This window comes from Rhinopithecus roxellana, chromosome 12 (assembly GCF_007565055.1).
Source record: "Rhinopithecus roxellana isolate Shanxi Qingling chromosome 12, ASM756505v1, whole genome shotgun sequence".
Classification (NCBI taxonomy): Eukaryota; Metazoa; Chordata; class Mammalia; order Primates; family Cercopithecidae; genus Rhinopithecus; species Rhinopithecus roxellana.
In genome coordinates this window covers 26,352,006-26,378,157 of record NC_044560.1, presented here as the reverse complement: position 1 = coordinate 26,378,157, position 26,152 = coordinate 26,352,006, and the positions used below count along the sequence as shown (strand labels likewise).

Below are 26,152 nucleotides of genomic sequence, written 5' to 3'. Positions count from 1 at the left end.
ACTTAAAAGCCTTTTTAAAATATCTCTAATAAAGAATTTAAGAATCCTGCTGTGTTGCGCTTCTGCAAAGGCACAACGTGGGGTGGATCTGAAGCTGCCCCCCACGCTCCGGTCCCCAGCATGGTGGCTGCGGCTGGCTCTGGCTCAGGGAGCCAGTCTCAGATATGAGGGGTCAGGAGGACCTGGTCTGGCAGCTCCCCAGGGTTGCTGATTAGGAAAGTTCAGGCCTGAGGGAAGGAGGGAACCCTCGGGAAACCCTACACTCTGGAACCTCAGCCTATACCCAGCCCTCTCCAGCGTTCACCCTCAGGGAGGTCTGGCAAGAGAGGGGTCACCTCTGTCTGCTCTGATGCAGCTGATGCGACAGGAATGGCCCACTGACCTGGAGGGTCTTAGGAGGGGCAAGGAGTCCTCGTAGGAGATGCAGGGTGGGGATGCAGTAAAGACGATGATGGCAAATGTCACCATCATGGACTGCTGCTGGCTAGAGACGGGGACTGTGGGCACTGTCCTCACTCTGTCACATGCAACACCCACACCTGCCCTGCGGGGTGGGGACCGAGGATGGGAAGCGGGTGTTTCAAGTGCTGCCAATCAGAGCTGGAAGGCAGGGAGGCAGGGATTCCAGGAAGAATCCTGGTTCTAGGCTCTGGTGTACCCCACCCAGCATGGCCAAGCTGACTCAAATCTCAGCCCTTGGTTGTATGAATGGGGAAGCTGAGGCCCAGGACAGGAACACAACCGCCCAAGCCTACACAGTAAGTGTGAGGAAGCTCTAATGAGAGCCCGTGGGGCTGCTCCTGGCTCTGTCCGTATCAGCACTGCGATGGCAGACCAGTCATTTCACCTCTCGAGCCCCAGCTTACCCGGCCCTCAAATCATCGTAACAACGAATGCCCTTCCTTCCTTAAAGGCAAAGAGTGAGTAAAGACAACAGACGTGAAGGTGCGTGTGAAACAGTGAAGTCAGGGTTGTGCAGGCAGGAGGGGCTGTTCTAACTGCAGCCGGGTCTGTCCACACATCCTGCCTCCCACCACTTGATCAGCTTCACTCTCTCTCACTCTCCTCTGCGCTGACAAGATGAGATTCCAAAGATTTTTAAAAGCCCGTAAGATTATCCATTTCTTCATTGTTCCACTAACTTGAAATAATTTAGCTATCAGAGGAAATGTGGAGATAGTTCTGTGATACAGAGACATTTTTATCGTACTTAAAATGGATTGAACTTGTATAATGGCTAAATACTATGAAACAAGAAAAGGAGGAAGGAGGGAGGGAGGAAAGAAGAGACGGAGGGAGGAATGGAGAGAGGGAGGGGGAAGGAGGCAACCCAAACACAGGTCCCACCAAGACTCTCACATACCCCAGGAGAACATGGGTGAAGGGTTCAGTCTCATCGGGCACCTGCCACCCTGTCGGCCCAGGACAGCCACCTTCCCACCCCGGGCAGCATTTATCCTCATAACAGTCCCTGAGCTGGGAACTACATCCCATCTTACAGAGGGATGAGGGGCTCCAGGAGATGAAGGGACTTGTCTGATACTACGCGTTGGCCAAGCCAGGCCTCAAGCCAACTCTCTTTCCCCATTACACACTGTAGGACGCTGGACTGAGTCTAGTCTGATGTGACTTGTGATCCTGCCTCTGGTCTACTGCATGACCATGGGCAAGATGCCTGGCCTGCTGAACCAATCTCAGTGTCTGCATCTGGAACATGGGGACGATCCCCAGCTCACAGGGTTAGGGTGACATGAGATCCTGTACCTAAGCACCTGCGGCCTCGTCACCTCGGGCCTGCGCAGGGTGGCAGTTATTACACCGTTGTGACTGCCATGGACTGTGTTGTTAGTAACCACTATCCCCATGTGACCAGTTCAGATTCAAGGACCATGATGACTGGCTAAGAGGAAGCAGAAACCAGGCTGATTTCTAGGCCCTCAGGAGGGAGTTAGGGACCAGGCGCCTGGGGTAGGTAGAGGTCCCCAAGGCTCCTGGAGTGTTGGCTAACGTGACTGCCCTTGGTATGGCCTCAGAAGACAGAACACTCAACCCTGCTGGGCATACAGCTGCTCCCAGCCTCTGCCATGGCCCATCTGTCAGGTCCTGTGACAATCAGCTCCAGGCCACTGCCTGCCACAAGAGCTGTGTTTCCCTGGCCCGAGGGCCCTTCGGCTCTCCCAGCTGCTGAACCCAGCACTGCCTGGGGCACTGGGACAAGACAGAGCCACTGCACCCTCCCACACCAGCCTCAGGTCAGTCTCTCTTGGGGAAGCTGGGCCAAGGAGGGAAGCAAGGTTAACTGATGCCTGCTGGCCCCGTAGGCTGCTCTGAAGCCAGCTAGGGTGAGGATGGGCATGGCGCCTGCATCTTGGGCAGCAGGTGGTAAGGAAGGGCTGAGAGCCAACGCCATGGAGGCCTTGGGGGCATTAGGTGGGCTCCAGCCTTAATCGTTCGCTGCCATTCCCACTTCATCTACACACAGCTATGCAGGAGGGGCCCCAGCCATAGCAGATGCCATCCAAACTCACAGACCAGAAGGCCAAGAGGGACATTTGCCTTTCTTAGAAAAACCTCCAAGGACAGAGACCATCCGTTGGTTTTCTCACTTTCCCATTCCTGCAGGGGATGAGGCAGAATTGGGTGTTTGGTCAACCTGAGGAGTGGGGCAGAACAGAAAGACCTGCGTTCCTGCCCAGCTTGGCCTTTCCTTAGCAGCTGCCTGACTTTGGAGGGCCCACAACTGGGGGGCACTTCCTGAGCACCCCAGGGTGCTGTGATGCGGTAGCTGGACACAGTGACAGGCAGGGGCTTTGAGATGACAGTCCTAGGTATGAATCCCAACTCCACCACTTCCTGGGGAGTGCCCCGCCTTAAAGCCCCAGTTTTCAGGGCTGACGAGGGAAAATGGGATGGGCTGCCCAGGTCACACCGCTACCTGGCCGTGGAAGGTGCTCTGTGACTGTCACCTCCCGCACTTCCCGTGGCAGCCTCACCTGGCAGGAGGAAGGTGGTCCTGGTGGCAATGTTGATCTCTTGCAGATGCTCCAGGGTCTCGGTGTGGAAGAGGCGGATGGAGGTGCCGGAAGAGAAGGCCATCCAGACGCCGCTGCCCGCCTTCACCATGTGTGTCACGCTCACTGCCTCATCCTGGTGTGCCTCGAAGCTTTGCTGTGGCACAAAGGGAGGGGTGTCGGTGCTGGCTGGGTCTGCCAGCTGAGCCTCCCTACAAGGCCCCACCCCTGGGCCAGCCATTCTCACATTCTTCAAAAGCACAAGCTACTCCGGGCTGGAAAGGAACCTTAGAAGCCCAGTGGTGCTGTGTTGGCCAAAGTTTAACAACTGTCAGGGAATCCTGCTTTGCAGGGTTTGCCAATTTCCATGGTGTAAACATTCTAACGTGGCCAGTTGCAAACTACCAACATGATATCACCGAGTGAGGAGCAGGAAACACACGCACACGCTCACTCACAAGCCAATAGGACCAGGCACGGTCCAGCGACCCCTCAGAGCTTTACCTTACTAAAGGAAAAGATGGAGCCGAAAATCATGAAAGAAGAAGTTGTGGTTTACATAAATGATTTAAAGTGACAAAGGCAACTGACAGAAGGACCGGGTAAGGAATGGGGGTAATATGGGCCAAATCCTCATCTTTCACAGTGAGGAGACAACAGGTAATGTCCCAAAATTGGTACATCAGGAAGCAGCAGAGTGAACAAGTTTGGGTCCTGAGGAAAGTGTCAGGTGGATTAAAAACAGAACAGGTGAAAAGCATTCTCTTCCAAAAAGCAGGACTGAGATAGGGATGGCGGACAAGCCTTTCAGGATAAACCACTCCATGCTTTTGTTTTGTTTTGTTTTCTTGCAAGTGTATGTACAATTTTGATCTTAAAACAAAAACTTTTTTAAAAAAGAAGATACAAATGATCAGGCTTCCCCTCCACTGCAGGAGAAAGCCCAAGTTCCTTAGCTCAGCATTCAGGGCCCCAGTGCTGCCTCCACTCCTGCCCTTCCTTGTGGGCTCCCTACGTGTCAGGCCAGCCAATGCTCAGGACACACCACACAGCCGCACCTCTGCCCTCACCATGACTTGCGCACAGTACGCACCCCTCCTCCCCAACTGTCCTCCTTTAACATCTGAAGACTCCACTTCAGGGTGGCGTCCTCAGTCCAGGAGGCAGGCCCCACCCCGCCCAAGGACCAGCCACTTCCTTCTGAATGGTGTGCTCTGCTGTCTAGCCTGGAATACCTACACCATTCTGTGGCTGTACTTGGCCACTTCCCACATAAGACTGTGGACTCCAAGGACAGAGCCTGAGCATAATGCCCTTTAGTGTCGGTCCCCTGCTTGACACAGGGCCCAGCACAGTAAAATTTGGTCAAAAAATGAATGGATGGACATTTCAATTCCATCTACAACACTCAGATGTCACTAACTCAGGCACACCAGACTAGAAACAATCTAAATGCCCAAGCCTTGGGGACAGCCAGGTAACTGTGTATCCAGCTCTGTACTGTCCTCCCTGCATTTAAGCTCGTGCTTACAGACACTGCATGATGGACACAGAAAATGTGAATGCTACAGAAAATGAAATTAAAAAAAAAAAAAACCCACACCCAAAGCTGGGGGAGAAGAGGGACAGGGGAGGGAGAGCTGCACCCTGAGGATTACTCCAGGAGCAGGATGGGGTATATTTCCTCTTTTCCAGTTTTCTGGCTTTTCTCCTTTTTCCGTAAAGAATTTGTCCTGGGTGGAAGCCCAAGACTGCAGGAGGATCCTGGATGGGGCATTTATTTGGGATCCAACCTGCTATTAAATCTGACTTCCTCGGCAGCTTCACAGGCCCAGGCCTCAGTTTCTTCAATTGTAAGTGCAGGCTGCTATGAGGATTACAGGGACCTGGGTGAGGAGAGCTTGGCACAGGTCCGTTGCCTAGTAGGGTCTCATTTATTCAGCAGATGTTCTTGAGTCCCTACTAGGTGCCTGGTATGGGTCTGAGTGCTGGAAACGTCATGATGACTGCAAGACCCACTTTTGTGGGGCAAACGTTCCCAGGACAGGAGGCAATTAAAACAAAGAAAGATTACATCAGATAGTGAGAAGCACTGCACAGAAAACATACTGAGAGCCATTGACTAGGGTCAGGGAGGGTCTCTCTAGGAGGTGACATTTAGTGAGAGACCTGAATGACATGGAGGAAACATCCCTGCGATGATTGGGAGAAGGGAGAAGAGCATTCCAGGCAGAGGGCACAGCGGTGCAAAGGCCCGGGGGCAGGAATGAGAAGCAGAAAGACCCGTGGTGGGGAGCACAGCAATGGGACTGGCCAGAGCAGGTAGGGCCAGATTGCACCAGGCTACCTTGGAGTCCATGGGGAAAAGTTTAGATTTTATTTGCCCACTGCAGGGGGTTGAGCTGGTAAGTAGCAGGGTCAGTTTTACTTTTAAAGAAGTTCAGTCTGACAACAGTGCGGGGAAGGCTGGCTTCTTGGTTCAGCCCCCGAAGACCTCGCGTGGGCTTAGCAAGTGGAGCGGGAGGAACAGGACTCAGCTTCTTTTGCCCTGGAGGATGGTCCCAGCTCTTTCCCAGCTGAAATCACTAAGCGATTTCCCACTGAGTTAAGGAAGCTTGTGAGGGGCAGGGGTCTCCACGGGGAGCTGAGCCAATGAGCTCTGGGCTCATTCCTGATCAGAGTGTGGGGACCAGGAGGGCAAGACTGTCAGCTGTCCAAGGAAATTGCTTTTTCTGAGCCAGTCCCTGATGGCTGAGCTGCGAGTAGCAAGGGTGGCAGGCGGGGCAGGAAAGGCAGGCTCCCCAGAAGAGGGGAGGGGAGGGGAGAAGAGACAGCAGTGTGGTTCCTCTCCCCAGGGTCAGGCTGCTCTTGGAGAGGGGGGGTTCTACTGCACAGCCCACCCCTGGCCAGGGGGACGCCCCAGAGCAGACACTGTAGTTTCCTCAGACTGAAAGTTCACCAAAGGCAGAGGCGCAGTGTCTCCATTGGGTGGGGACCCCAGGAGAAATGACAGAATCTTGTATCAAGCTGGGCATGCTCAGAGGAAGCAAACTGTCTCCTCTCTCAGACTGGGGACTCAGGCTAAGGGCTCCGGAGGTATCGGGGGTCTCTTCCTCTTTTCTTAGCCACCCAGTCCCTGCCCTCAGAGAAGGACCAGGTGCAGGAGGCTCAGAGCCTCTGATTTTTGGGAGGAGGCCACGCCTCTTCACAGCCTGCACAAAGTCAGGTTCAGTAGTCCATGCCGTGTGGGGGAGAGACCATGTCCCCATCTCTCTAACCTTCCGCCCATATCTGCTGCCCACAACCCCGGCAGTCCTGGCCTTCAGTTCTCTCGTCCTGAGATGTACGCTCCTTCAAGGAAATATGCAGAATAGCTTTGTTTTGCCGAACCAGCCTGTAGGAGGAATCCAGGAGGAAGGAAACCTCCCACGAGGGCTTGCTGGGAAAAGCCAGCTGAGGCAGCATCAGCCCCAGTCACAGATGAGGACAGTGAGGCCAAGGGGACCCTGTCAGCACCTGTCAGCGAGCGGCGGGGCGAATGGATGGGGCAGCAGGACAGTCAGTGAGACCCAACATGCTTTGTCTGCAGCCTTTTCCAAAACACAGCATGCACCTCCTTGCTCACGGATGCACAAACATGCACACACTGGGATAGGTATCTGAACGCTCACACACGTGCAGCCAGCCTCCCTCTCTACTCCCGAAGAAAGGTCAGAGTACTTCCTGCCTCCGAAAAAGCCAAGCGCACTGAAACCCAGAGGCCTGGGACCAAGGAAAGCTGCACCTGAATCTGCAGCCAGCCAACCCTGTGTGCTGCTGTCAGAATCTAATTAAAAGAGAAGTCGGTGGTGGAAATCCAGGCTCATTTCTCCAGTGGCATAACAAGTCTGTCTCCAGGCCCAGAGGGCTTTGCAGAAGGCTTGTGCAAACCTGCCGAGCCCAGAGGGGAGAGGCGGGCGGGGGAAAGGGCAGGAATGAATAGTAAGAACAGCACAGCATCTCCAGCCCCAGCCCCAGTCCGGCATGTCTCAGTTACCTCTGGGCTCCTGGGTCCCCTCCTCATGCCAGGAGCCTGGAGTCCTGCCTGAGCCTCCTAGGCCCAAAGGGCAGGGAGTAGGTGGAGCCAGAGAGTCGTGCCAGCATCACGGGTCCCAGAGGGGGCTAAGGGACTAAGCGTGGCACCCGGGTGAGAGCAGGGGGCAGTGATCACCTGGGTGAGAGCATGGGGGAAGCCCTCGCTGCCCACTGATCTTGCTGCTGGCAGGCCATGCAGTTCATTTCATTTTCCAAATACAAGGTATCCACGTACCCTGAGAGAGCTCAGAATTCATTGCCAGGAGAGGCGGTCAGATCATCAAACTCTGCTCTCCTTCCAGCCAGGAAAGGGTGAAACCCTGCTCACCCAGCACACCGATCCCAGGCCACGCACCTCCAGACCTGTCCCTCATCCTTGGCTGGTCTGGGAGGTCCAGGCGTGTGGGTTGGTGGGGTGAGGGGCTGTCCTACTCTCTAAGAGGCCTCTATCCCCTTTATCCCTGAAAAAGGCCACCTGCCCAGTGCTTCCTGCCCCCTCAGCCTCCATGATCCAGGCACAGCTATTTACTGGGTGAGTGCTCACCCTGCACCAGAAACCGTGCTGTTAGGATTATATACTAGAGCAGCCGTCTGCAAACAATGCCCCTCAGGCTACAACCAGCCTGCACCAGTTTTGGTAAATGAAGCTTTATTGGAACACAGTCACACCCACGTAAAAAAGAATCCATTGAAGTAGCTCAAGATCACAGCATTCCAACTGTACACCCCTGGTCCCTGCTGGAGGACAAAACGATCCGCAAGGGAAACCTGAACTTCCTTGGCAGGCTTGGAGGTGGTGGGGCAGGCACAGTGATTCTGAACCTATGCAGTGGGACTGAGATACACTGATGTTACTGGGAACCAGGGTTTGTACAGATAGAAGAGAGTCCGGTGTGGAATGGCAGAGATGAGGGTAGACTCCAGGATCTCAAATCTAAATTAGAGATATCAAAACGAACTCTAACTCGAGAGTTCTTCCCTGGCCCTGTCCACTGAAAGAGCCTGAAGGCAATGACTCTAGCCAAGGCACCCTGGAGAAAGGCCCAGAACTTCTCACAGCTGAAAAGCAAGGAAGAGCTCAAAGAATGATGGGAATGTGTCCAAAGGGCCTAGGAGCCAGCATGAAGGGATCCCCACAGGGACCCCCACAAGAAAATATGACATCAAAAATAATAATGATGGTCCTGATTAGAGCACGCTGGATTTTTTTTTTTTTAATCTAGGAATTTGTAGTGATAGTAAGGGCAGAGTGTGGAGTGGGGTCAGGGAAATCTCTGTAACTAGTGACAACTAGTCAATGCTGAAGGCATGGCAGAATTAAACAATGGTGAACTGGCAATCACCAAGGATGACCCGTGGATGACAAAGCCCCAGGGGGAAAGTTTGTGGAGGAACAGGATATTTACACAGTCTCCAAGAATCACCCAAAGGTGACTGAGTAATCACAAAGGGAAAACAGCATCTTTAGACTGAGAGATCCGGCCGACGCTACCCTAACCAAGTGATCAGGACGGGGCCAGCTGCTCTTCTTCCTCCCCAAGGACTATTGTGGGAGGTGCAGGGCTCCCCTGACCCCCGGCCCTGCAGCACCTGGCCAAATGCTGGCACCTCATCGGAAGGAAATAACCAGGCAATTCCAGACTGTGGAACCTCTATGAGACGCTGGCTTGACTTCTCAACAAAGTCAATATCATGAAGAAAACAAAAAAGCAAAGGGATTATTCTAGATTAAAAGGAGACTTAAGAGACAAGAACACCAAAGGCTGCATGTGATTTCAAGCTGGATCCTGGATGGCATTTGCGGGAGTAGCTCTGAAAGATATTTTGAGGACAACTGGGAAAATCTGCACCTGGACAGTATTTAGATAGCATCACTGCAATGACCTAAATTCCTGGGTGTGATATGCCATGCAGTTATGTGGGAGAGACAAGAAGTATTTAGGGGTAAAGGGTAATGATGTCTGCAACTGACTTTTTTAAAAGTGAGTGTATGTCTCTGTGCGTTATGGGGGAAGATTGCAGCAACATGTTAACTGGGTAAAGAATATCTGTGTAATGTATTATTCTCTCACCTTTCCTGCAGTTTGAAATTTTTCAAAGTAAAAAGTTATGGGGGACCAGGCGTAGTGGCTCACGTTTGTAATCCCAGCACTTTGGGAGGCTGAGGTGGGTGGATCACTTGAGGTCTACAGTTCAAGACTAGCCTGGCCAACATGTCTCTACTAAAATTATAAAATTTATCTGAGCGTGGTGGTGGGCACTCGTAATCCCAGCTACTTGGGAGGCTGAGGCAGGAGAATCGCCTGAACCCGGGAGGCAGAAATTGCAGTGAGCCGAGATCACACCACTGCAATCCAGCCTGAGTGACGACAGAGTGAAACTCCATCTCCGAAAAAAAAAAAAAAGTTATGGGAGAAAAGTCAAAGTAATTAAAAAAACAGAAAATGCTGGCAGGCAGAGGGGAGGGGTTGGGTCTGCCTCCTCCAGCTCCCAGATCCCCACTACCCAGTGACTCAGTCTCCTCTGTCATCCATACATGGGGACAAAAAGAGAACATGACACTTGGGCACAGTGAGGATTCCAGGGAGAGCATTGGCACACTATGACCTGGAATGAACCCAGGTGAGCTGAGATGAACCCGTGTGTCCTGCCCCCACCCACGTTGCCCCTCCCTGCAGCACCCCCATCCACCCGCTGCAGGCGCCCACACAGTCAGTTTCAGGTGAGTGATACTGCTCCCAATAGTGCTGACACAGCCCAACCTCCAGTCCTACAATATTTATGTGCCTCCAGGTGACGCTTCTGTGCATGGTTTCCATAAATTCCCAGGGTGAGCAGCTCAGCACTCAAAGTCGTTAGAGCTGAGATGTCGCCAAGGGGCCGGAAGGCTGGCTGGGTTCAGGGGCTCTCAGGGGCTGCGAAATCCTGAGGAAATGGCAGGAGGCTGGTGGGGCTTCTACTTTCCAAGTACCCACCGTGTGTCAGGACTTTCCAATGCCTGACTGGGCACTGTGCACACAGTGTCTCACCTCACAGAGACTTTATGAAAAGAGAGCAAACCAACCCCGAGTGGCCCAGATGGGCAGGGGCAGGGGCAGGGTGGGGCGGGGGCGGGGCAGGGGGCAGGGCAGGGGCGTGCACCTAGCTCCAAGCTCACGTGCTCTCCTCCGAGGGTCTTCCGGGGGGACTCTCACTGTTGAGCACCAGAGCTGAGTGTGAGCATGAAGGGGCTGTGCCACCTACTCCCAGCCTGGTCACCACCGAGCTGGCCCTGGGAGACACAGTCGTGGGCCCAGAGATCACCCATGATCACCTGCCAGCACCTCACCAACTCTGCCTCCCTTTAATCCCCACAGCCACCTGGGAGGTGGGCCTCACCACTCCATCCTCACCCCACAGCTAGGGCACAAGAAATGACCTGTGCAGGGCCACCCCGCCAGCAAGGGGCAGGGCTGGGAATTCAGACCCAGGGTCACGTCCGCTCTGCACGGCCTGCACTGGGCACGCGGAGAGGCCGCCTTCCACAGGCAATTATCACAACTCCCTTCCCTGTCTTTGTCTCATTCTCATCAACACTTTACAGCTGAGGAAACAAACGGAGCGGCTGAACGATGTCTGCAAAGCCGCGCTGCTTAGGAAATGGGAGGAAAGCCAAATTCAAACCTAGGGTGACCAGTCCGACCCGGTTTGCCCAGGACTGTCCAGGCTGCGGCACTGGAAGCCCCAAACCCCAGGAAATTCCTCAATCCTGGGCAAACCAAGACACTTGGTCACCCGAACGGGACTCCAGTGACGATACTCGGCCTGCAAGCCATGGATGGATCCCTCTGTCGGCTCTGATTCCCCAACACTCCTGCCCTCAGAGTCTGACCTGGTTGAGGCCAAGAGGTTATGCACCAGGAGCAGATCTGCCCTGCCTGATGCGTTTCTCAGGGAGGCTCTGGGTGCAACGACCGGTCCACCTCTTCCCAGCAAACTGGTTAAGGTCTCTGGGTCTCCGTTCATTCACAGGTGTGAGGTCATCCTGTGGTCATCCTGTGGGGCAGACACTTCACTGGATGCTGGACTCTCCTAGCTCAGGGCCGTCATGGGAGCCTGCGAGGGATGGAGGGATGGACGTCCCTGCCAGCTCCAAGACTTGTGCCCAGATCCCAAATTTCCTTCAACAATCCATTTTGGATTTGATTGTACAAAATTTGGTATTTTTGGTGTGTCTTTCTAGAAAGATGGTTAACTATTTTTACCAGCATTTCAAAGAGGTCTATAAATCACCCTTGCCTACCTCCAAAAAAGTTAACAATTCCTACAGTAAGGCCTACTTGTTACTAAGCACACAAGAAAGTGGACACAGATGTTGGGGTCAACCCAACAACCCAGACCAAGGCATACAGAAAGCACCACTGCAGAGAATGCTGTTCTGACCTGGCTGTGCCAAAATTTTGCCTTTAAAAACAAAACAAAACAAAAATCCGGCCGGGCTCACTGGCTCATGCCTGTAATCCCAGCACTTTGAGAGGCCGAGGCGGGAAGATCACCTGAGGTCAAGAGTTCAAAACCAGCCTGGCCAACATGGTGAAACCTCATCTCTACTAAAAATATAAAATTAGCCAGGTGTGGTGGCACATGCCTGTAATCGCAGCTACTTGGGAGGCTGAGGCAGGAGAATCGCTTGAACCTGGGAGGTGGAGGTGGCAGTGAGCCAAGATTATGCCATTGCACTCCATCCAGCCTGGGCAACAAGAACAAAATTCTGTCTCAAAAAAAAAAAAACAAAAACAAAAACAAAACAACAGCAACAACAACAAAAACCACAAAACCTGAAATCCATCAGTGCACCTGGCTATTCTGGAAGAAGTGGAATAGAAAAAGCATCTTGAAGAAAAAGTATGAAGTATGGGCTTTTGATATTCTCCTCATTTGTCCTGTTTAATTTCTTTTGTTTTCTTCAATTATGACAGCCAGACTAGCGTTTCTTCTCCAGCATCGATACTTTAGGACGGAGGGCTGGGCAGCCAGCTACCTGGGCCATCTGGGCCACTTGGGGCCAGCAACCACCTTTGCTGTGAGTTTTACCCTCAGCAGCTGCTCCAACCTTGCCCTGTACAAGCATGTGCCAGGGCTGAGCTGGTACCTGCGCCTGCCCACCACCCTGGGGACCTGGTGAAGACTGAGCCATAGAGAGGGGCCAGGCATCTTCTGGCTCCTACACGTGCTGGGCTGCCCTCAGCTCAGCTCACCTCACCCGCAGCCCCCATGAGAAAGGAGGGACCACCGAGCCTCTAGTCAGAGAGGGCAGGGAGGCCAGGCAGGGGAGTGACCAGTGCAGGCAGTGACAGCACCCAGCCTGGGTCTGCCTGGCATTCACTGTGGCCTGGGATTATCTTGTTATCTGTTTGCTGTTTGTAAGAAGCAGTAAACCCACAGGCCCGGGGGCAGACCTGCAGGGTTCAGGTCCCGACCCTGCCACTTCCTGCCTTGGTTTCTTCCATTTTAAAGTGGGTGTGATAATATTAATAGTACCTACTGCACAGGGCTGCGATGAGATGACTCGAGTTGCTGCTAATGGAGAGTTCAAAGCAGCCGCTGGGACCCCTGAGTCTCAAACCGGATTAAGTGGGTGGTGGTGGTCTCTCCCCCCATGTCCCCTCCCCTACCACACCCATATCAGATAGGCAGGTCCATGAGGGCAGGGGCTGTCCCTGGGACCCAGTGCCAAGCACAGGGACTGAAGCTCCAGCCAGTGCCAACCCTGGGCCAGAGGGCCTGGAAGAGCTGGGACGGCACCAACCAAAGGAGACACCGATACAGAGATAGAAGCTGAGATCAGGCTGGGTGCGGTGGCTCAAGCCTGTAATCCCAGCACTTTGGGAGGCCGAGACGGGTGGATCGCGAGGTCAGGAGATACAGACCAACCTAGCTAACACGGCGAAACCCCGTCTCTACTAAAAAATACAAAAAAAACTAGCCGGGCGAGTTGGCGAGCGCCTGTAGTCCCAGCTACTTGGGAGGCTGAGGCAGGAGAATGGCGTAAACCCGGGAGGCGGAGCTTGCAGTGAGCTGAGATCCGGCCACTGCACTCCAGCCTGGGTGACAGAGCGAGACTCCGTCTCAAAAAAAAAAAAAAAAAAAAAAGAAGCTGGGATCAGCAGAGCATAAGCACGCAAATCAGACCACCAGGGAGGAAGAGACGAGTGAGTGCTGAAAGAGAGACAGACAGACAGAGGTAAGGCAGAGGAAAGAACGCCTGTGCATGCAAGAGGGTGCCAGTGAGCAGGCACAGTCAGGGTTGTTTCTCTGGATACATTTAACATCTAGAAAGGGAAGCACTGAAGGCAAAATCAGGTCCCTGGCTGAGCCCCCAGCACACAGTAGGGGTTTGGTCACTATCAGCTCCTCGCCTGATGTAAAGGGATATCCTACACCCTGCTGATTGTAGGCACGCGACCGCCCCGCCCACCTCCTTTCCTTGGTCCTGCTCACTCACTCAGCAAACCTCATGGAGCGTTCATGCCTGCCAGGCCCTGAGGACACAGCATGGCCAGGGAGATGCTTAGAGTCCTGTTCAAGGCCCAAGGCGATTGAGGAGGGACTGAGGACTAAGGGAGCCCAGAGGAGAACTGGTGGAGGTAGTTGGGCTCCTTGGAGAAAGGGGCAGGAAGTCAGTCACCGCTAAGATTCTGCCCAATCAGAAGACAGCCTGAGGATCCCAGCAGAGAGAGCAGTGGGGACAAAGGCCCGGGGGAATGGAGTGCCCAGGCAGAGCCTTTGGGGGACTGGGACCTGTCCAGTGGCTAGAGAAGGGGACCCCAAGGGATAGTGACCAAGTGCAGCCTGGGGGCCTTGACTTTGGGCCACAGGCAGCCTGGATGGTTCTGATGCAGGTTCAGATGTGATAGGAGCTTTGTTCTAGAAAGATCCCCCAGCAGTCAAGCCTCAGCATGAGGCCCAGAAAGTGTCTCCAGGCACTGGCTGTGGCTGCCCTGCTCTGCACTGAGCTCTGCATAAGGGAGCCACGTGGAGCCTGCACGCCTTGCCTGCATGATATTGAATGGTGGAATCCAGACACCTCACCTGGCCCTCCACCACCCCACACCTGCACCCATGCCTGCACCTACACCTGCACACAAACCTGTACCCACACCTGCCCCATACCTGCATCCACACCTGCACCCACGCCTGCACCCATGCCCGCACCTACACCTGCACACACACCTGCACCCACACCTGCACCCACGCCTGCACCCATGCCTGCACCTACACCTGCACACAAACCTGTACCCACACCTGCACCCACACCTGCATCCACACCTGCACCCATGCCCGCACCTACACCTGCACACAAACCTGCACCCACACCGGCACCCACGCCTGCACCCATGCCTGCACCTACACCTGCACACAAACCTGCACCCACACCTGCATCCACACCTGCACCCATGCCCGCACCTACACCTGCACACAAACCTGCATCCACACCTGCACCCACACCTGCACCCATGCCCGCACCTACACCTGCACACAAACCTGCACCCACACCTGCATCCATGCCTGCACCCATGCCCGCACCCATACCTGAACACACACCTGTACCCACACCTGCACCCATGCCTGCACCTACACCTGAACACACACCTGTACCCACAACTGCACCCACACCTGCACCCACACCTACACACAACCTGCACCCACACCTGCACCCACACCTGCACCCATACCTGCATAGTATCTGCTCAGCACCCATTTGCCCGTGCTTAGTCAGAGGGCACATCACCAACATCTTAAGGCTGAGACTCTAGGTTCCCCTTGATGAAGTGCGGGGGTGGTGGGGAGGCCACAGGGAGGGATGGCTCAGCCAAGGTGGTTGCCCTGCTTCCCACATAGGCTGTGAGAACTGCAGAGAAGGATGGTTCTCAGTTTCCACAGGTAAATCCCCATCCAAGACTGCTGGGCAGTGGTGGCTGCATGAAAGGTCAGAAGTGATGTGACCAAGACAAAGCTGGGACCAGCCCAGAACAGGTAGGGCTGGGAAGGGGGAGTGGGAGAGTTGGGGTTTCCAGGCTTGTTCAGAGCCCCAGCTCCCAAGTGGACACTGCGCAAAAGACTCAAGCCACAGTCAAGAACTTATATGATACAGACACGTGTTGCTTAATGACAGGAATAATGCTGTTCTGAGAAAGGCACCATTAGGCAATTTTGCCATCTGATCATAGAGTGAGCTTACACAAATCTAGGTGGTAAAGCCTACTGCACACCTAGGTTATGCTGTACAGCCTGTTGCTCCTAGGCCCCACACCTGTACAGCATGAGACTGTACTGAACACTGCAGGCAACTGTAACACAATGGTATTTGCGAATCTGAACATATCTAAACATAGAAAAGGTACATTAAAATGCGGTATTGTAATCGTAAGGGACCATCATAATACGTGTGCTCTGTTGTTGACTGAAAGTCACTACGCAGCATGTGACTATATTAATATAACTGACCAATTTCCCTCCCTCTCACACGCATGCACAGGCATCAGCTCACACTTCTCAGGGGCCCTCCCGCTGAATGCCCTCCAGGGAGCCTGGCCCACCACCAGCCCCACTCTCACTCCCCTCCTGGGTTCCTTCCTGGGCTCCTCGGATGAGTGGCAGGTGTGTCTGCCCCATGGCTGGGCACATGTATGGGGCTGACCTGCATCCTCTCCTGTGGGTGAGGCTTCCTCATTGGGGCACCTGCTCTGCAGGACCTGTGCTGTCACTGGGCTGGTGTCACCACCCACTCTATGAAGCTCCCTTCTCTCCCCAGGTACCTGGGAGAAGCCAAGAGCCCGGTCTTCACCTGTGGTCAGCAACCCCCATCAGGGCCCACTAGTCGTGTGAACACTATGGGCCAAGGGTAGCTGGAGCCCTGGAAGGCTCAGAGTCAGGCAGAAGGGAAGAGCTGGCGTGGGAAAAAAGGGAGATTTGGGGGAGAATGAAAGCGAAGGAGAGAAAGAAGCCAAGTCAATGCCTGCACTTGCACTTCAGGACAATCCAGAGAGAATGAGACCCTGGCCCTGCTCACAGATATTTTGCCATCTGGAGGGAGGACGGTGTGGGCAGAGCACACCCACAAGACCCAGTGGAATACAGGGCCGACGAGGCAGAGGACGGCAGACAAGGTGGGGGCTTCAAAATCAGAGGCATCCTGAGAACCTGGCTCCACCACTGTGTGGTCCCGGGCACCCTGAGCAAGTCCTGTGACCACAATGACACAACAACTGACATGTGGTGCTTCCTCCCACCAGGCACAGCCCTGGGATCTGCATGTACACGGAGCTGCTTAGTCCTGGGGCAGGTTCTATAATTATTCCCCATTTTACAGGAAGGAAACTGAGGTCATCAGTGGAAAGGCCAGCCAACCCAGCCCCTGAGCCTGCACTGACCATCATCCAAGCCCACTCAGACAAGGTATGCAGGGGCAGCCAGGAATGTCTCCTGCAGAGGTTGCCTGCTGTGGACCCTCCCTGCAACCCGGCTGCCAGGCTCACAGAGGACCATTGCTTAGCAGCCACTCTGCCTGAGTGTGCATTAGGCACTAACCTACACCCTCTGCAAGTGTGACCTCATTCATTCTTCCCAACCACCCCGGGAGGGAGCCTCCCTAATGACACCCAGGGCCTGGCCTCCACTGCGTTAAGCCCTCAGCCTAGTGGCTGACATTCAGCAGACCCACGTCCATGGCTCTATTTGTTCCTTGCCAAGTTTCAGAAGGACTGGGCAGTTGCCCCTTGGACATCTACCCTCCCCCTCTCCCTGTTGATGGGCTCAGAGGGGAGGGGGATGTGGAAGAGACACACGGAGTGGAGGGGAGGCGAGGATCAGGGGCTGGCTACTGCCAGCTAAGACTGGGGGGTGACTCACAAGGACAAGACTGCCCCTGCTGTGCCAGCACCCCTTCCTCACCTCCCGTCCCATATGTCCTCTCCACGATGTCTGTTCGTCCGCCTTCCCTGTACCGGCTACCTTTCTCCTCCAGCTTCCGTCCTGCTCCAGGTCAGGTGTCGTGAAGCCTGTTCCCTGAGCCATCAGCTCCCAACTTGTTTTTAAAATCACGAAATCTTTTCATCACCTAAATCTTCTGGTTGGGGGGAAACCAAGTGCTCGACACAGGAAAGATCTGAGCTCCTCCAGGTGAGGAGAGAGGGGCCTGGAGGCTGACCCTCAGCCATCTACTGCCCCACAAGACATGCCCTGACATGCTCTGCACCCTCTCTGGGCCCGACTTTGCAACCAACCAACTTATTTCTGACCCCTCCAAGGAGCAAGGCCCTATGGGGTCCCAAACCCACCCCCACCTCCCATGTGTCACACACTTTCTGAAAGGGAGTCCTTCTGAACATCTAGCTTCAAGCCTTCATGATGCTGGAAAACGCTCGCCTTCCTCGTGAACTTGTTCTTGTCGGAGCCCCCTGGGAAGTCTCCACAATCTTTAGAAAATCCATTTCTCAAGTTTTGCTTGCCAACTTTTAATTTAAAAAACATAACAGGGTGACAACCACAATGACACACACATTAACAAAAAAAATTAAGACAAACTGCCGAGCAGAGCTGACTCCACGCAGTGATAGGACGTGAGACCCTGCACGCACTGGCGGTGGGCCCAGACCCCGGGCGCTCCTCCTCGGCAGCTCCTGGGCACCGGGAGGGCCTGGTGCATGTTTTCACCCTCACGCTAATTTGCATACCATTACCCAAGAAGCCCTGCGCCTGGATTTCTCTTCTGCAAATTCCCACCCGTTTCGTGTCATAAATAAGATAGGAGACAGAAAACTAATACAGCCCAGTGATGCATTATTCATGCCACGTCACACTGGTATGATAGATTTACAACAGCTAATACATGCAAACTAAGTTTAGGCACTAAACATGAAAATTAAGGGTGGGGAAGGCGGCTGGGGTTGGGGGGGTGGGCAGAGGAAATCAAGGGTTGTTGGTGTCCAGGAGCCCAGAGAAGTTTCTTCTCTGTCATGCTTAGGGACAAAAAGCATGAGTGCCGGTATGAGAGACCAGTGCAGAGGTACCAGCAGGAGGCGTCAGCCGCAGAGCAGATTGCTGACAGCACACACTTCACGAAGCATCTTCATGCTCCGAAGGTGGTAAAAACCAAGCCGGTCAGCTGTTCCGCAATGCCCCCACCACACTTGGGGAAACACCACAGACAGAGCCCATCTCCTTAAGGACTGCCCTTCTGGCCTTAACCACCCTTTACTGAGCACCTGCTCTGTGTCAGACCTGGCCTTGGGCCACGGGGATACGATGGTAACAATGGGAGCCAGTCAGGCCCTGTCCCACCCTACTCAGCTTCGGTCTGGTTAATCCCATAACCGGCCCCAGGATGTCAGCACATAGCTGTGGTGTGTGTAGGAGGTGAAATGGTCCAGACAGGCTTCTCCAAGAATGGGAAGCCCGGGTCTAATGGGGGAGGGGCTACCCCAGTTAACCCCACCACAGCCGTGCAAGGCAGGAGCCGGGCCTGGGGTCCAAATGCTGCCACCTGCCCCGAGTTCCAGCACTTTCCAGGCAGGACCCAGGCCTGCGCTTCTTGGAACTGCACCAGGAAGGCTGAAAATCTGCTTGGGGGAAGGGGGTTGCCATAGAAACACCGCAAGGCTGGAGTGGGGGCAGGTCCAGGCAGGGCTCTCACCCTCGAGTGACACAGTTGTCCATCTGTCCCTGGCTGCCATCCAGGCAGGGACTATCCCCACTGGCCACAGACCCTCTGGACAAGCCCCTTCTATGAATTCCTCCCTCCCCTCTCTTGGGAGGGGCCTCCCTGCCCTACTTCCTTGAAGGCACAGTTCTCCCAGGACACTTCCCTAACTGCCCCAGCGCAGAAGGAATGCCTAACCCCCAAATCTCACCTTCCTGCAGAGTCCTGCGAGGGCCCTGCGACCGCCCTGCAGAGGCAGCTCCACCGTGGAGGAGGAAGGTGCCAGCACACTCACCCCTAACTGGCTGAGAGGCTGCACCGTGCCCGGCCCTGGGACTCACTGGTTAACAAGGCAGTGAGGCGCCGTTTCCATGGTGCTTACATCCCAGTGGTGCAGACGGACAACTGCATTCAAGGAGATAATTGCAGAAAGTGACCAACACTCGGAAGACAATAAAGCCGGGTGATGTGCTGAGACCATAAAGGGGTAGTAATGACTCAGCTGGAGCAGTCAGGGTGGCTTCACTGATGAGGCGGCAGTTAAGCCGAGACCAAGCTACAGAGGAGCCACACAGGAGGGGAGCAGTGCTCCAGGCAGAGGGAACAGAGGTGAAGGCCTGGTGGTGGGAAGGAGCTTGGCCTGGTGGTGGGAAAGGGCCAGCATGGCTGCAGACCGAAAGCAAAAGGGCCTGGCTTCTAGTCCACATCCCCATCTATAAAATGGGCCCAGCGGGTCACTCCTCAGCCTTGAGGAGATCCAATAGCATAATGTATATTCACAGCCCAGCTGGGTCCCCAACGCCCCACCCTGTCACTACTGTTGTCCTCCCACAGGCCAGGGTGGCAGAGACCCCAGCCCACACCTTGTCAGGGAGCAGCCTTGCAGGGCACCGGCCCTCCATGCAGCAGAGCACACCCTGTGTGCCTCAGGCGTGCTATCAGCCTGTTCCCAATAAGTTTTTTTAAATTAAGATGCAACAATCATCCCACAGCCGGCTTCCCCCTCCAGCGATCGGTTAAAATGAACTCCAGACGACTGGATTAGTCTTTGAAGGCGGTGTGATCTAGATCATGAACGCAGAGGACGCGGTGTTGACACGGGCCCTGGTGAGCGACATTATTATTTACCAGGCCTCACTTCTGCCTCTGCTGGGATCAAGGAGCTGAATAAGCAGTTGGTGGGCAAGCGTAAAACCCACAGACAGACCGCGGGTGCCAGCTCTGCAGGGGATGGTGGCATGAAACAGGTCAAGGCGGCCCAGCAGGGACCAGGTGGACAAAGCGCAGAGTCCAGGCCATGTGGGCCTCAGGGAGGCAGTCCTCAGCTCAGGCGCCCCACCCCTGGAGGCCATCTGGCCACTCGAAGGCTGCCTCTGGCCTGGGCGTTGCTCGTGGTGCTTTCTTCTGGCCAGAACATCACTTCCCCCCTTCCTTCATAGTCGCACACCAACTCACCTGCATAGCTGAGCTCGGGGATCCTGACCTCCAGACAACTGTCTCCTGCTCCTGTCCTGCCTCCGGCTGGGTGTGGCACCCCTCTCGCCTCCCCCGGGATCCTGCCTACCCTGGGCTTTCCCTGTCCCTGGTCTCATAACACTGGGCAGAAGCTGACAGTCCCAGCTCTGTCTCTGCACACTGGACTCCGAGCTCCTGGACTGCTGAGCCCACCTTGCTCATTTCTGTGCCTCCAGCACCTCACACAGAAGGCCTGGAATTGGGAGCCCCTGCTAGGTGCCAGTGATCCAGGCACTGTGGAAACAAAGATGAACACAACACAGTCCTCAGCCCAGAAGGCGTCATGGAAACAAGAGGGGAGTTATATCTGACATGGACAGAAAGCTTCGGGGGCCCAGGCAGTCCAAAGGAAACTGAGCCTTCTGCCTACCAAGGTGGATGGGTTAAGCACAGGGGTTAAGACTCAGAATGTCTGTGTTCAAATCCCAACCCTGCCTCTTCTAGCTGTGTGACCTTGGGCAAGTTACTTAACCTCTCTGTGCCTCTGTTTCATCTGTAAAGTGGGAATAATAGTATTCATCCAAAAGCGTGATTTGAGGATTAAATAAGATCCTACAGGAAAAGTGCAAAACTTATTTCTGGTCCAAAGGAATTGCTCAATATACATTGGTTTGGATTACTTCCTGAGGGTGGAAGGAATCAGAAAAGCCCCTTAGAGGTAACATAGTCCTAGATTAAGCCCCTGTGTTTTCACATTTGGTCCTGGGCCATGCCAGCCATACCCTCGGCCAAAACACATGCCTGAGTCTCCTGGCTTGGAGCACTGAACAGCTCCAAGAATCTCAAATCCCATAGGGGGTTTTCTCAAGCCTAGGGCAGATTCTGCCACTTGGCTGCCAGCAAGGAACGCCCTTCCTCTGAAGGTAGGCGTTCTGCTGCAGACGTCTCATGCGAGGCACAGCCCACAGGTGCTGAGCCCTAGGCACACATATGAGACCACAGCCAGTGAGAGAGCAGCAGCAGCCCAGGCTTCAGGCGGCTCCCCCAGGCCTGGCTGGCCATGCAGTGGCAACTGTGGTGAGCATGGAGCTGGGCAGCCCAGGAGCAGGTCAAGCAGTCGTTAACAGCAACCAGACCGAGCCATTTCCAGATCTCCAGCACCAAGGTGGAGCTGGCTTCCCCTGTATTCCAAGCAGCAGGAGCATGGCTTTATTAAATATGCATGGCGATCACCTGGTTACTGTGCCGAATGATTGTATGTACTGAAGGCAAGCTGCCCGCACCGCGCAGCGAACAGAAACTTTTCCATTTTCCTGGTTGTAGACAGGGGCGCGTGCTGGCCTCTGCTGCAGGGGCTCCCTGGCTACCCCTTACTCCATCTCACCTCCCTCCAGTCAGCAGCCCTCCTGATGTCCCCTGAGGTGTGAAAAGCAGGTGAAAGGCCATATTGATCTAAGGGTCTAAAGACCCTTCTTTAGAGCAACTGATCCAGAACTAATCTTAAATAATCACAGCCTCAGGCTATAGCCTGGTGGCCACTGGGGCCCCAGGGATGGTCACGCCAGAGCTGAGCTCTGTGGGCTAGGAGTGGACTGCACTATGGCTGGCAAGGGGCAAAAACAGGTGAGAGCCAGGCAGGGCCTGACCCGGGCCCCTGTCCTTCCCTTCACCATCTGTCCCATGCTCCTGGACGGCTGTTGGCAGGAGGAAGGCTGTCTTCTAGTGAGGCGAGAGGATGGCAGACCTGCAGTGTGGGCTCCACGCCCCACACCCACTGACGACACCGATCCCGGGAGCAGCTTGATTTTCCAAATCAGCGACATACACGGCAATGCAGATTTAAGATGGGTGAATTATTACAATGACAGCAAATAATGTTCATCCAGCCCTCCCCCTTTCACTTGAATGTCCTCAGTTTGTCCTCCTGCTAACTCCCCACTGGTACTGTTACCATTCCATTTTACAGATGAAATAACTGAGGCCGAGGAAGGCTCCATGTCTTATTCAAGGTTGCATAGCTTGGCAGGGGCACAGCTAGGGTCCCGTCTGAAGCAGCCTGCTCTCCAACTGCACACGTCTAAGGGGGTAGGGTGCCAGCTACCCAGAGTTGGAAGTGGCCGGGACACAGGCGGGGGGCTGCTGTCTTCAATGATGCCTCCCCAGTCCTCCCCACTCCTGAAGTCTCAAGTGCTCCTGAGCTGCCAGGAGAGCCTGGGAGGAGCTCCACAGGCCCAGCTCACAGGGGCAGCTCTGTGCCCTGGGGCCCTGCCACTCACATCTCCCCCGCCAGCAGCCGGCAGTCGCTTCTCTGCTCTTGCAGGCCCCTGCCTGTAGTTTCTGGATTCCCCTCCCTCCAGATCCCGTCATCAAAAGATTCTTCCTTGGAAACGCCTCTTAGTTCACCCTGCCTCCTGTTTCCTGAGCTGCCTCCTACCTGGTGCGTCCCAGTTCTCCTACTGGCAGCACTGAGAATGTCCTCTGGCCAACAGGGGGCTGAGGGCTTGCACCCTCTCATTCCCTTCTCTCTCTGCTCTCGGCTTCTTCCTGTCTCAGGCCCTGCTCCCCCAGTATTGAGAACAGGGGCTGGGTCCCCCTCATCAGACTAGAGGCCCTCAAAAGGCAGGCTGTGCCTCCTCCATGAGACTGGAGGCCCTCCAAGGGCAGGCTGTGTCTCTCCCCCCAGACTGAAGCCCCCACTCCAAAGACAGACTGTGTCTTCCACATCAGACTGAAGGTTGCCCCAAGGGTTGGGTCTCCCCCAATAGATTGGAGGTCCCCAGAGCAGGCTGGGCCTCCATTCCCTCTCACACCACTGCCCTAAATGGGCGCCCAGCACACTAGGCCTACAGGCCGAGCACCTGTCCACCAGTATTCTCGTGGGTTGAGTCAGACCCTGTGCCAGGGGGTCCACAGGACACCGCTGGCAGAGCAGTCAGACTTGCTGTGAGGACAGTGCTGAGACACCTGGGGGCTGCTGGGAGAGGCAGGCCAAGGGTTCAGACATGTCCTTCTTCCTGGCTTGAGACCCAGATGGCTCAGGGGACCCGAAAGGACCGGGGAAAGCTAGTTCTCCTTGCTCACCTTCCTCTCAGAAGGCCGAGGAAGTGCAAGGCCCTTGGAGGAAAGAGATGGGGTGGGGTGGGCTTGGGGGATAGCAGGAAGCCCCCCAGCATGAACCAGGGGCTGGAAAGGGATGGGGTGGGGTGGGCTGGGGGTAGAGCAGGAAGCCCCCCAGCGTGAACCAGGGATTGGGAAAGGAATCTGCAGCTACAGTTGCTCCAGCTGTTCTTGGGGGAGAAAGGGGACCGAGGAACCGGGAAAGCCAAGGCAGCAGTTTTCCCTCCTGTTGGTGTCTCACTGGCCCTTGGCCCAGCCCTGTAGTACCAGTGAGGTCAAAGGTCCTCAGTTCCAGGTCCTGGCATGAGTCCAGGACATGAGGTTGGAGCTCATGCTGCCCCCAGGAAGGGTACCCGGCCCAAGAATCACCAACAGACCCCAGGCCCCTGCTCCTCAAAGGAGCAAAAGCTCACCCGCTGGTCCTGCACATGGCGCTGCCTCTCCCTCCTGTCTAAGGAGCTGGGCTGGGTAACTCCACCTCCCCTTCCCAGCACCCAGGAAGAGCCACTGATCAGTTATCTCCCAGGCTGGCACTGGCCGGGTACCACAGCTCCCAAGCATCATCTTACTCCTTGAGAAAGAGCTGATTTTATGTTTCAACTTGACTGGGCCACGGGAGCCCAGATATGTGGTTAAACGTGGCTCTGGGTGTGTCTGTCAGGGTGTCTCCGGATGAGATTAGCATCTGAATGGTAGGCTTAGTCATGCACAAGGCCCTCCCAGTGTGGGCGGGCCTCACCCAATCTGCTGAAGCCTGAATGGAAAAGGCTGAGAGGGGAGAATTCGCTCCCTGCCTGACTACCTTCCACTGGTTCTTTCCTGCCTTCAGAATCACGCTGAAGTATCAGCTCTTTTGAGGTGTCAGGTCTGCCAGCTTCTGAACCGGAAGGCACACCACCAGCTGGCAGGTTTCCCGGCCTCCGTATTCACACTGAACTACGCCGGCAGCTTGCCTGGGTCTCCAGCATGCTGTCCACAGATGCTGGGGCTTCGCTGCCTCCACCACCCCATGAGCCGACTCTCTGTGAATGAATCTCTTCCTATGTACATGTGTATACATATACATGCACATACACACACTCACATATGCCTCATTGGTTCTGTTCCTCTGGAGAACCCTGACTCATACAGTAAGGAAAAGGATTCCAGGAATGGGACACTTATTCCCATTACAGACTAGAAGCCTCGTGCTCCCCGGGGGCCAGCACAGAGGCGCCCAGGTGTAAGGCGCAGAACTGAAAGATGATCTGGTTGGTCTGGCTCCAGCAAGCCAGGGAAAGAGGCGGGCCGCATCCCCAAGACTCAGCCTCCAGTCTCAGAGCTCATTCGTAAGGCCCCGTGCCTCAGTTTTCCCCTTTGTCAAATGAGAGTTGTGTCATCTGGATCCCAGCCCTGATTATCTGTGCTCTTAAGATCCCAGGACTCCACTTAGTGTTTCTACTGTTGAGTAGCTGATTCACGGCTGCATGACAGAGAACTAGATAGGCAAATGAAGACCGCCCCTCATGAGGAAGCACCCTGGGAGGGTTCCACTCCAGGCCAGGTGGTGACTCATCGCAATTGATAGTCCAAACAAATCAAACATCACCAAAATGCCTCTTGGGGAACCATGCTGAGTCTCCCGCCCAGGATGGACTGCAGGTGTGGTCAGGTAAGCGGGCAGTGCTGTTGGTCAGAGACAGGCATGGGCCTAGGCTGAGCCAGGGACGAGTCCCCCAGACCAGTCCCTCATCCTGGGGGCCAAGGCATGGATGGTGCTGGAAACAGGGCAATGCAGGACCCAGGCAGCCTCTCCCTCCATGTGGTTTGAAGAGCCCAGCGGATGGCTGTATCCACCCTGGCCATACCCTCAGCATGGCCTGGGCTCCATGGGTACAAGTCCTGGGTATCAGTCCAAGGACAGGGACCCCAGTCCCACTTCCACAAGCAGCAACCAACACAACTCAGGATCCAGGCCACAGTGCACTGCGGCTGGGCGCTTTCTGCTCTTGGTAGCCTTGGCGATGTGTGGCAGAGGAAGAGGTCAGGCCCAATTGGGACCTTGGCCCCCTCTGCTTCCAGACAAACTCTGCCCAATTGATCCCTGAGATGCTACTGGGAGCTGAAAGCAGTGCCGGGGTGGACGTAAGAAAGGGTCAGCAAAAGGGAGGCAGGCCTCCAGGGCCACAAGCCAAAGGATAGGGCAGTACCTGAGGCTGGAGGGTGGTGGCTTCCAGGACAGTGACCCGGGGCCCACAGCTGGCCCACACAGCATCCTCCAGGCTCAACAGGGTGCGGACAGGCCCAGGTCCCACAGTCAGGCACACAGGAGGGCTCTCCAGGTCCCACAGGACACCTCCTGCAGGGAGAGAGGGGAGGCAGGTCGGGGCCAGGAGTGGCAAGCAGGTCCCCCAGGAACGCAGGCCAGCAGCAGGGGGGCTCAGCGGGGCCCCACACACCCTCTCCCTGCACTCCAGGGCCTTTCTCTCTCCATCCAGCTGGATGGTGGCTGTCCCCATCTGCCTCCGACTCCCACCATTCATTTCCCACACCCGGCCACACCTACTCTCAGATTCGTCCTTTCCTTCCTCCCTCCCTCCATTCTCTTTCCCCCTTCCCTTCCTTGCCTCTCTCTCTCTTTCCCTCTCTCCCATTCGTGTAGTAAGCACCTACTCCACACCAGGCCATGCACTGGGTGTTGGGAAGACAGAAAGGAATCAGACACAGGCCCCACCCTCAAGGAAGCCCTTCACTGGTCAGAGCAACCAACAGGTTAATCAACAGTTATCACATGACACGCCAAGCACAAATGAGCAGGCCTGCACAAGGGTCTTGA

The 26,152-nt window shown here is 55.1% G+C and overlaps 1 protein-coding gene across 11 annotated transcripts in view; it reads right to left on the bottom strand.

Annotated features, from left to right (window-relative positions):
- ARHGEF10L (Rho guanine nucleotide exchange factor 10 like) overlaps window positions 1-26,152 on the bottom strand; it is a 182,075-nt gene that overhangs the window by 6,912 nt on the left and 149,011 nt on the right. For all 11 annotated transcript variants that reach the window (XM_010373032.2, XM_030912690.1, XM_030912689.1 and 8 more), the window contains 2 exons: window positions 25,527-25,675; window positions 2,994-3,168 (listed from right to left, as the gene is read on the bottom strand). In XM_010373032.2, the coding sequence (XP_010371334.1) occupies window positions 2,994-3,168; window positions 25,527-25,675 (324 nt within the window). The remainder of the gene's footprint in view (window positions 1-2,993; window positions 3,169-25,526; window positions 25,676-26,152) is intronic.